The sequence below is a fragment of the Arachis duranensis genome, chromosome 6 (assembly GCF_000817695.3).
Source record: "Arachis duranensis cultivar V14167 chromosome 6, aradu.V14167.gnm2.J7QH, whole genome shotgun sequence".
NCBI classification, from domain to species: domain Eukaryota; kingdom Viridiplantae; phylum Streptophyta; class Magnoliopsida; order Fabales; family Fabaceae; genus Arachis; species Arachis duranensis.
In genome coordinates this window covers 8,420,925-8,431,497 of record NC_029777.3, presented here as the reverse complement: position 1 = coordinate 8,431,497, position 10,573 = coordinate 8,420,925, and the positions used below count along the sequence as shown (strand labels likewise).

The 10,573-nt window shown below is 32.7% G+C and overlaps 1 protein-coding gene and 1 pseudogene across 1 annotated transcript; one reads left to right on the top strand and one right to left on the bottom strand.

Moving 5' to 3' along the window:
- Nucleotides 1-2,800: 2,800 nt before the first annotated feature.
- Nucleotides 2,801-4,423, bottom strand: LOC127748397 (uncharacterized). The gene is made up of 2 exons (XM_052262813.1): nucleotides 4,255-4,423; nucleotides 2,801-3,973 (listed from the first exon to the last, which is right to left on the bottom strand). Exon 2 carries the CDS (start codon nucleotides 3,724-3,726, stop codon nucleotides 3,190-3,192), a length of 537 nt encoding a protein of 178 aa, XP_052118773.1. The 5' UTR covers nucleotides 3,727-3,973; nucleotides 4,255-4,423; the 3' UTR covers nucleotides 2,801-3,189.
- Nucleotides 3,907-10,573, top strand: part of LOC127748396 (putative MYST-like histone acetyltransferase 1) — a 10,695-nt pseudogene continuing 4,028 nt past the window's right edge.

Here is a 10,573-nt window from a genome sequence, read left to right as displayed (position 1 = left end):
TGATGGTGGGAGTGGCGATGGCGGTGGCGGTGATGGTGGTGGTGTGGTGGGGCTGGGTGGTGGAGATGATTAAGCCTCTCCAACATTGTCATAGGTCTATAAAAAAATGAAGTGGAAAAAAAAAAGTATTGGATCAACAATTTTAAAGGTCCAATTCTGAAATAAAGTGGAAATCAATTATTGAAGATAGATTATGGACCTTATTTTTTTGGACTTTTTGTCTTTTTTGTTGAATTTAAAAGTATTAAAAGATGAGGGTTGATTTCATTATTGGGTTCATTATTGTATATATTGCTAGTCATTTTTATGAAATTATAATTTGTTCTAAATTTACTAAAAAAAATTATTTTGATCAAAAGTATAAAATTGTAAATTTTTTAAATATGCTTACTAAAGTTAGGTAATGTTTGCTTGAATTTTGCCTCTTGATCAATCAACTCTTTGTTGGGAATCCATTTTTCAGTAATTTTATTTCTTTTTTTTTTATAGAACCTTGCATTTGATCCTAGAATGGAGTTTTGCTTTTCGGTGAGTCACACACTCTTTAATCTTTGATTGTTACGGCAATGTGTGATAGGAGAATTCATATCTAGAAATGTGCCTTCAAGCTTGGTAAGTTTCAACTTCTTTTTTTTTTAAATTTATTTTACATTCAATAATTAGTTTAAATATTTTGAATTTCAGGTTGTACTATTCAGGAGTGCAATTGGGTTCTCCTCCACCTCCAGTTGATTTTTATGTGCAGATTGACACTGACAGTGATGTTTTCTGTGTTAGTTACACCTTTTTCGGTAGTTGTCCCCAAACAAGAGGTCTCTTATGAATTGTTTTAGTGATATTATCTTAGATTGTAATAAGTTTACTACTATATACTTCAAGTTTTATTTGAACAATATGAATTTTCATTTCTATTTTGATTCATTTTTTCCGTTAACTATGTTTTTATATTTTTATGCTCACACGATGTAATTGTTGTGTATGTAAACTAATTAAATATATTATGAGGAGAAAAGAAAAAAGTGTGGAAAAAAAACTACTTTCATTCACTATCATTGTACAATATCATTGTACAATTTACAAAATACAATTGAAGGAGGAAGAACAAGACTAGTTAGATATGAAGCTACATAACTATATGTAACAACCAAGGTTGCGAAAACCGGACCGGTCAATAAACCGGTGAGGTCACTAGTTCAATGGATCACTGGTTCGACCGGAGTTCAACCGGAATTCAACCGATTTAATTAAATATTAAATAAAATTATTAAAAAACCTAAAAATAATTTTAAATATATAAATTCAATAATTTCTAACTTAATAAAATTTAAAAAATTAAATTATCCATAACTTAATATTAGAGGTTCACAAAAACTTCAAACATCAAAATTTTTAACTAAACAAAAAAATGCACATAATGATAAACCCATAATGTTCTACATCCAAAAGAAACAATTACTAGTAAGTTTTCAACTAATCAAAGGTGCAACTTATCAAAAATCATAATTATCATTAAGTGTTCCAATATCTCCATCATAAACAGGTAATCCAAAGCCACCATCTTCAGAAGTACCACCAAAAGAAGCTGTATTTGAAGAATCAGCGACATCAGGCAAATCCACATCAACTTCCACATCTCCTCCATCTAATAAAATAAAATAAAAAACCAAGAAAAAATTAAAGTTATAACTTTATAACAGATATCTTTAGTAAATGAAACAAGTTTTGCTATTTCAATCACATTTAGAATATGAAGGCATAGCATTATCCTTGTAAATTAAATTTTCAATGCCTTCGATGTCTCCATTAGTAAATTCAGGATCATCTTCATCCGCCATTACCCAAAAATCTACTATGTCAATGCTTTCAATGTCAATTGGATCATAATTCTTCTTCTTGCGATGCAATCTAGATTGAAGGCGTAGATTATAAGTCACATAAATAATGTCACTTAACCTTTGACGCTCTAATCGGTTCCTCCTCTTTGAATGGATTTGTTCAAAGAGGCTCCAGTTCCTCTCACATCCGGATGATGAAGATGTTTGATGAAGAAGACGAATCGCCATTTTCTGCAAATTAGGAGCACTTCTACTGTGTAGCCTCCACCATTCACCTACCAGAATATGAAAGTCAAACATCAATTCTCATTCAATATTTAAAAAACTTTCAAAGTAAATTGAACATAGAAATATAATAACCTACCAGGTTCGAGTCTCTTAATTGCTTTCAAAGCACTTTCCCTTCCAAATTTTTTTTTTCGATCTCAATACAACTGTATTTCTTGCATTGCGTCAATTGAGTCATCGCAAAGAGTTTCAATATCAAATAAATCAAGTAAAGACCTCAAGATATTTGCTTTCTCAACAAACCCCTCACTATAGAAGAAATCTAGATTCAAAAAGTATGCTGCTGCATGGAGGTCACGCTTCAAATGCTTATCCTACCACATTTTCAAGATATTTGTATAAGGTGTGTATGCAGCTTTTCTATTTCTAAACATTGTCTTTATAGCAATTTTGGCTCTTTGTATGCCCTCATACACGTATCTCAGAGAAGGTTTCTCATCAGCATCAACAAGCCTCAATAACTTAATAAGAGGACCAACAATCATCACAGTAATAAGACAATCATCCCAAAACTTACTATCCAAGATAATTGAGCTAACCAACTTCCATTGACACTCTTGGATAATTTATGAGAAGTAAAATATTTTTCCACCACCAATGTTTGCAAGTCTTCTTTATGATCATATATACTTTTCAAAGTAATGAAAACAGTAGCAAAACGTGTAACTCCTGGTCGAACAATTTCTTTCCAATCTTTTCTTTTTCTAAGCTATGACAAGAAAATCATATGATTGTAAACAAATACAGTCACTTTTGAAGCACGAGAGACAAGGTCAGCTATGTGAGGAATACTTGCTATGTCTTTCAAAATAAGATTGATGTAGTGAGCAGCACAAGGAGACCACAAAATGTTTGGATACTTTTCTTGAATGAGTTTTCCAGTAGATACATAATTCGTAGCATTATCAGTAACCACATGCACAATGTTACTAGACCCAACCCACTCAATAACCTCAGCAAACAATTGAAACAAGGTATCGGCAGTTTTTATCATATCAAAATCATCAACAGACTTAACAAATGACATACCAGCGGGACAATAAACTAGAAAATTAATTAACGTACACTACCTTTGATCAGTCCAGCCATCTGCCATCAATGTACAACCAGTGCTTTTCCACGAGCTCCTATAGCCTTCAACAAGCAACTGACACTCCTTCTTAAGATCTGCCAGCAAATAAACTCTCATTTCATGGTATGACAGTCCCTTGAAACCAGGTCCAATTTCAGCAACGCCGTCCAAGGCAGGTTGAAAGTAAGGTGATTGAATTGCATTGAATGGAATACGTACATCAATGATCCATTTTGCAAGCCCCAACTTAACCTTGTGCACAACTTGTTTACTGACCAAAACACTTTTCAAAGTTGGTTGAGAGCCTGGTATAGTCCTTCCCTTAAAATAACTTCCAATTGGAGTAGCAGCAATAGCTCTTCTCTTTCCTTTGTCACCTATTGTTGCAGGAGCCGGAGGTTGTACAGGATTAGGCGCTTCACACTCTTCTTCTGCTTGTGTTTCCACATCATAACAATCACTTGTAAATTTTTTTTTCTGCCTTATTTTTCTTGTTTTCCTCCAAAAGCCTTTTGAATTGAAGTTCAACATCTTTAGTTACTTTGTTACATACTTTAATTTGTCCAGGAATTTTTGCAAGATGATATTTCATTCTATGTATCCCCCCTCCATTGTAAGTATTCAAGCAGAAAATATATGTATATTGAGCCTTGTTATTTTTGTCATACTTCACTGTAAAATATTGCCAAGCTAGATCAGATTTACCTCTAGATGAACCAGTTTGAGAATCTTGAACAGCATTATCTTGTGGGTGTGGGTTACTTTGTGATTGTTCTATCTGTAACAATCAGAAAATCAAAAACAAAAAATAACCTCAGAAAACCATGAACAAATAAATAATTCAGCAACCAAAATCACGAAGCAGCAAACAAATAAATCATCAACAAATAACCTCAAAAAATCAAAAATCAAAATCATGAATCCAGCAAACAAATAAATCATGAACAGATAACAAATAAATCAAAATCTTGAATCCAGCAAACAAATAAATCAGAAAATCATGCATAGAAAATCAGAAGGCAGCGAGGAGGAATAAGTGAATAACAGAGTATTACTTACCGGCGGCGAGTAACGGCGACGAAAGAGGAGGCAAGCTCGGCGACGAAAGAGGACGCGGTGGTGGCTACAGTGGTCAAAGCCTTCGCTACTGTGGCTGCGGGATGCGGTGGCGATGGCGGTGGGCTGATCAATTGGTGGTGGTGGATATGCGATTGCGAAGAGAGGAGAGAATGAGAGATCAGTTGCTATGGGTGCGGATTCCTCTCCTGGGTGATTAGGGTTCAGCTTCGTTTACGTTTAGCCTTTCTTTTCTTTTTTTTAACAGACAAAACGACGCCGTTTTGGGGTTTTACTTTCAAACCATAAACCTGCTTAAAAATCGGACGGTTCTGCCGATTCACCAATTAACCGCCGGTTCGACTGGTTTTTTCACCAATTTTTTGCCAAGCGATTTCTGACCTTACCCGGACTGGCTAGGTGACTAGTGATCGATTAATCCGGTTGAACCGATCGGTCTGGTTTGATTTTCAGAACCATGGTAACAACACTAAATGCAATCCAAATTGCTGAAATACACCTTCCTGCAACCGTACTAAATGAGTAACCACCCAACTTACGGTTGTCATGAAAATTACAGTCAAATAAAAACTATCAAAAACACCTATATCCTCTAAAAAATAGGCCATCATTGTTCCGCTATCAATGACTAAGAAGACAATAACAACAGCTGAACAAACTTTTACTTTTTGGACTAACTTATTCTCAACTATCCAGCCATTTGGTATGTATGCTGCAAATGTTGTAATGATGCATGGTTATAACTTTTTAAGAAGGTATTGTATAAAGCTTTGAAGAATATTAGATGCAAAATGGCAACAAAGTGATACAAAAATAGTTCCTATTTTACTCCATGTAGAACGAGGAGTAATATACCCATATCCTACTGTATTTAATGTAATTGAGGTAAAATAAAGAGCATCTACAAATTTCTTTATAGACTTAACCTTAAACTTTCCCTTCAAGTAAATTATAATCCCAACAAAAAAATAAAAAAAACACACTAAAGCTAATATAAAAAATAAAATAGAAGCATGTCCCTGAAATTAAATAAAAAATAAATAATCAGTAATTAAATCATAAACTTTTTATAATAAACAAATTAAAAATATGTAAACAATAACATGTTAAAGAGTTATATCTAAAAAAATATTTTAATTATATATTTATTAATTTTTATTTCAAATATTTTTTAAATAAAATAATTACAAAATTGGAATTGATTTCTTTAATTATTCTAAATATTTTTTTAATATTCTTTTTAATTTTGAATAAAGAAATACAATTAAAAATATTTTTCTTTTTAATATAAAAAAATTTAATATAATGATTCATACTAAATAAATATTTTTGGATTCTTATTTTTAAGATTTTCAAACAATACATGACCAAACTAATTAACTTAAAATATAAAATAGCAATAATACCAAATAAAAAAAGTACTTAAAAATAAAAAAAATTCAAAATCATAGCCCAAATTCAATATATAATAACAGAAAATTAACACACACCTGCAGAAAAGGTCGGACAACCGACATAAGATTTTGCCACCATGATGGTGGATTTCCACCATTAGCTTTCGTCTCTGCACCAGTTTCAAGATCTCTATCTTGGCGGTGTCGAATCCCACTGGTAAGGATCGACTGCGGGCGACGAGAGGGTGAGGGTGTTAGGGTTAGCGGTGTCGGATACCACTGGAAAGGATCGACTGCGGGCGACGAAGAGGATGAGGGTGCTGGACTGACTGGTGGCGACGAGGGTGCTTAGGGTGCTGGGGTTGGCGGTGTCGGATACCGTTGGTAAGGACCGACTGGGGGCGACGAAGGGGGTGAGGTTGCTAGGGTTGGCGGTGTCAGATCCCGCTGGTAAGGATCGACTGCAGGCGACGAGGGGGTGAGGGTGCTGGACTGACTGGTGGCGACGAGGAGGGTGAGGGTGCTGGGGTTGGCGGTGTCGGATACTGCTGGTAAGGATGGACTGCGGGCGACGAGGGTGCTGAGGTTGGCGGTGTAGGATCCCGCTGGTAAGGACTGATTGGTGGCGACGAGGGAACTGGTGGCCACTAGGGGGATGAGGGTGCTGGGGTTGGCAGTGTCGGATACCACTGTAAGGATCGATTGTGGGCGACGAGGGGGTGAGGGTGCTGGGGTTGGCAGTGTCAGATACCACTGGTAAGGATAGACTGCGGGCGATGAGGAGGTGAGGGTGCTGGACTGACTGGTGGTGAGGAGCGGGGTGAGGGTGCTGGGGTTGGCGGTGTCTAGCAATGATAGTGGTAGAATGGAGGTGGTGGGGTGGCAGGGGGTAATGGGGTGGACGTGGCTAAGGCGGTGGTGATGGCGTCGGCGACAATGGCAGCGAAGACGACGGTGGTCACGACTTTGGTGGCGGAAATGACGACCACAGCGGGGGGGCCGGCGACAATGGCGACGGCGGCGTTAGGGATGGCGTCAGCGGCTGCAGTGTTGGCGGCGGTCATGGAAGCGGCGGTGCTGGCAGCGACGGTGATGGTGGGAGTGGCGGCGGCGTGGTGGCGATGGGGTGGGACTGGGTGGTGGGGATGATTCAGCCTCTCCAACATAGTCATAGGCTGTAAAAAAAATAAGGTGGAAATAAAAGTATTGGATCCACAATTTTAAAGGTCCAATTCCGAAATAAAGTGGAAATCGATTATTGAAGATAGATTACAGGCCTTATGCCAATGAGCCTTGGCTCTAATGACATATATCCTCCTCCCCATCTCAAAGGTCTAGGGTTCGAACCCCTAGAAAATGTAATTGAGAAAAAATGTGATAAAATGTATGAGGAATGTGTGGGTGTGTTGTATACCTAGAATTAAGAGTTGTTCAATCCACCGACCAAAAAAAAAGATTATAGGCCTTATTTCTTTGGACCCTTTGTCTTTTTTTTTTAATTTAAAAATATTAAGAGATAAGGATTGATTTTATTATTCGGATCATTATTGTATATATTGTTGGTCATTTTTATGAAATTATAATTTGTTCTAAATTTACAAAAAAAAATATTTTGGTCAAAAGTATAAAATTGTAACTTTTTTAAATATACTCACTAAAGTTAAGTAATGTTTGCTTGGATTTTGCCTCTTGAGCAATCAACTCCTTATTGGGAATCCATTTTTCAGTAATTTTATTTCTTTTTTTCATAAAATCTTGCATTTGAACTTGAGATTAAGTTTTGCTATTCATTGTTACGGAACCGAATGATAGGAGAATTCAGATTTAAAAATATGCCTTCAAGCTTGGTAAGTTTCAACTTCTTTTTTTTTTTTAATTTTACAATCAGTAATTAGTTTAAATCCTTTGAATTTTAGGCTCTACTATTCAGGAGTGCGATTAGATTCTCCTCCAGTTGATTTTTATGTGCAGATCGACACTAGTAGTGATGTTTTCTGTGTTAGCTACACCTTTTTTAGTGGTAGTCCCAAAACAAAAAGTCTCTTATGAATTGTTTTAGTGATATTATCTTAAATTGTAATCAGTTTACTATTATATACACTAAATTTTATTTGAACAATATGAATTTTTATTTCTATATTAATTATTTTTTTCGTTAACTATGTTTTATATTTTTATGCTCACACGATGTAATTGTTGTGTATGTAAACTAATTAAATATATTATGAGAAGAAAAGAAAATAATGTGTAAAAAAAATTGCTTTCATTCACTATCATTGTACAAAATACAATTCAAAGAAGAAGGACAAGACTAATTAGATATGAAGCTACATAACTATATGTAACTGAAATACACTTTCCTGCAATGGCACTAAATGTGTAATCACCGTAACCTACGATTGTCATGAAAATTACAACCAAATAAAAACTATCAAAAACACTTATATCCTTTAAAAAATAGGCCATAATTGTTCCACTACCAATGACTAAAAAGACCATAACAGCGGAACAAATTTTTACTTTTTGGACTAACTTATTCTCAACTATTCATGTTGCAAATATTGTAATGATGCATGATTCTAACTTTTTAAAAAGGTTTTGTAAAGCTTTAAAAAATATTAGATGCAAAAGAGCAACATAGAAATACGAAAACAGTTCCTATTTTACTCCATGTAAAACGAAGAGTAATTTCTCTATATCCTATTGTACTTAATGTAACTGAGGTAAAATAAAGAGCATCTACAAATTTTTTTGTAGATCTAACCTTAAACTTCCCTTCTAAATAAATTATAATTCCAACAAAAAAAATACGCTAAAGCTATATAAAAAATAAAATAATAACATGTCCCTTAAATTAAATAAAAAAAATAAATAATTAATAATTAAATTATAAATTTTTTATAATAAACAAATTAAAAATATGTAAACAATAACATGTTAAAGAATTATATCTAAAAAATATTTTAATTATATATTCAAACTAATTAACTTATAATATAAAATAATAATAATACCAAATAAAAAAATACTTAAAAGTAAAAAAATTTCAAAATCATACCCCAAATTCAATGTAGGATAATAGAAAATTAACACACACTTGCGAAAAAGGTAGACATAAGATGTTGTCATCATGATGAATTTTTACCATTAGCTTCGGTTTACAACAATTCCATGATCTCTATCATTGACTGTTAAAGAACGACATGTAATTCTAATGATAGGGATCCTGAAACTGCTGTAGAGATGGAAGCTAACGGTGAAAATCCACCATCATGGTGATAACATCTTATGTCAGTTGTCCTAGCTTTTCTGCAGGTGTTTGTTAGTTTTTTTTATTATATATTGAATTTGAATTATGATTTTAGAATTTTTTTACTTTTAAGTACTTTTTTATTTGATATTATTATTATTTTATATTTTAAGTTAATTAATTTTGTCATGTATTTTTTAAAAATCTCAAAAATAAGAATCTAAAAATATTTATTAAATATGAATAATCATATTAAATTTTTTACATTTAAAAAAAGATGTTTTTAATTGTATTTTTTTTTCAAAATTAAAAAAGATTATTAAAAAATTCCAACTTTGTAACTATTTTATTAAAATATTTGAAATAAAAATTAATAACTATATAATTAAAATATTTTTTTAGATATAACTCTTTAACATGTTATTGTTTACATATTTTTAATTTATTTATTATAAAAAATTTATGATTTAATTACTATTTAATTTTTTATTTAATTTCAGAAACATACTACTATTTTATTTTTTATTTTAGTTTTGACATGCTACTATTTTATTTTTTATTTTAGTTTTAGTGTAGTTTTTTGTTAGGATTATATTATAATTTACTTGACGAGAAAATTTAAAGTTAAATCTACAAAAAAATTTGTAAATACTATTTATTTTATCTTAGTTACATTAAGTACAGTAGAATATGAAATAGTACTCCTAATTTTTCATGGAATAAAATATGAACTTTTTTTCTCTCTTTGTTATCCTTTTACATCTAATATTCTTCAAAACTTCGTACAATACCTTCTTAAAAAATTAAAACCATGCATCATTACAACAATTGCAGCATACATAACAAATAATAAGGATTGACCTCATATAATATATGGAAATGCCCATTCATAGCATAAACTTAATCATATAGACAACTAACCGGATATCATCAACTCATCGTCATTAGAGAAAACGGCAGCACCTTGCATATAATGCGTGGAAAGCTTAGTTCTTTCTTCTCTCCCTTCTAAATGTTCCTAAAAAATAAATTAAAAGTTGATAAAAGTTTACCGGATGCAACAACAGACTAACAGCATAAAATAAAGATTTTGAAAAATAATAAGTTAAAGGAAACATTAACAACTCAAATGATGTTTATTATGTGAACAGACACAATCTTAGCTTCAAATTCACCATAATAATGTCCTAAACATAAAACATGATTTTAATTTCTGATTCTCAAGTATAAAAAAACTATAGCTAATTATTAATTAAAAGAAAACAAATAGTTACACTAACATAAGCAAACACTATACACTAACTCATCACAATTCAAAAAATAATAAGGGTTAGAAAAAGAAGTGTTAAGAGTTCCAGTGCAAAGCAAATTGAGAGAAAAAAAAAAAGAAAAGCATAATAACAACATTTTAGCTCACTCCACTAATAAGCCTCTTTAGCTGTACTTCATTGCTTGCAGTCATAGCCTGACCTACTTCCTTTGTAATGTTCTCTTCATCCCTGATGATCCAATCAAAATTGTTGGCCTGTTTTACCTGGAATTATAAGATAACCAAGGATAAAAACTAATTTATGAATTCAAATGGAAAACAAACTTAATATCCAACAATTCTTAATATAAGCCTACTATTTTTCTCATTCAATAACCTTTTGCTTTT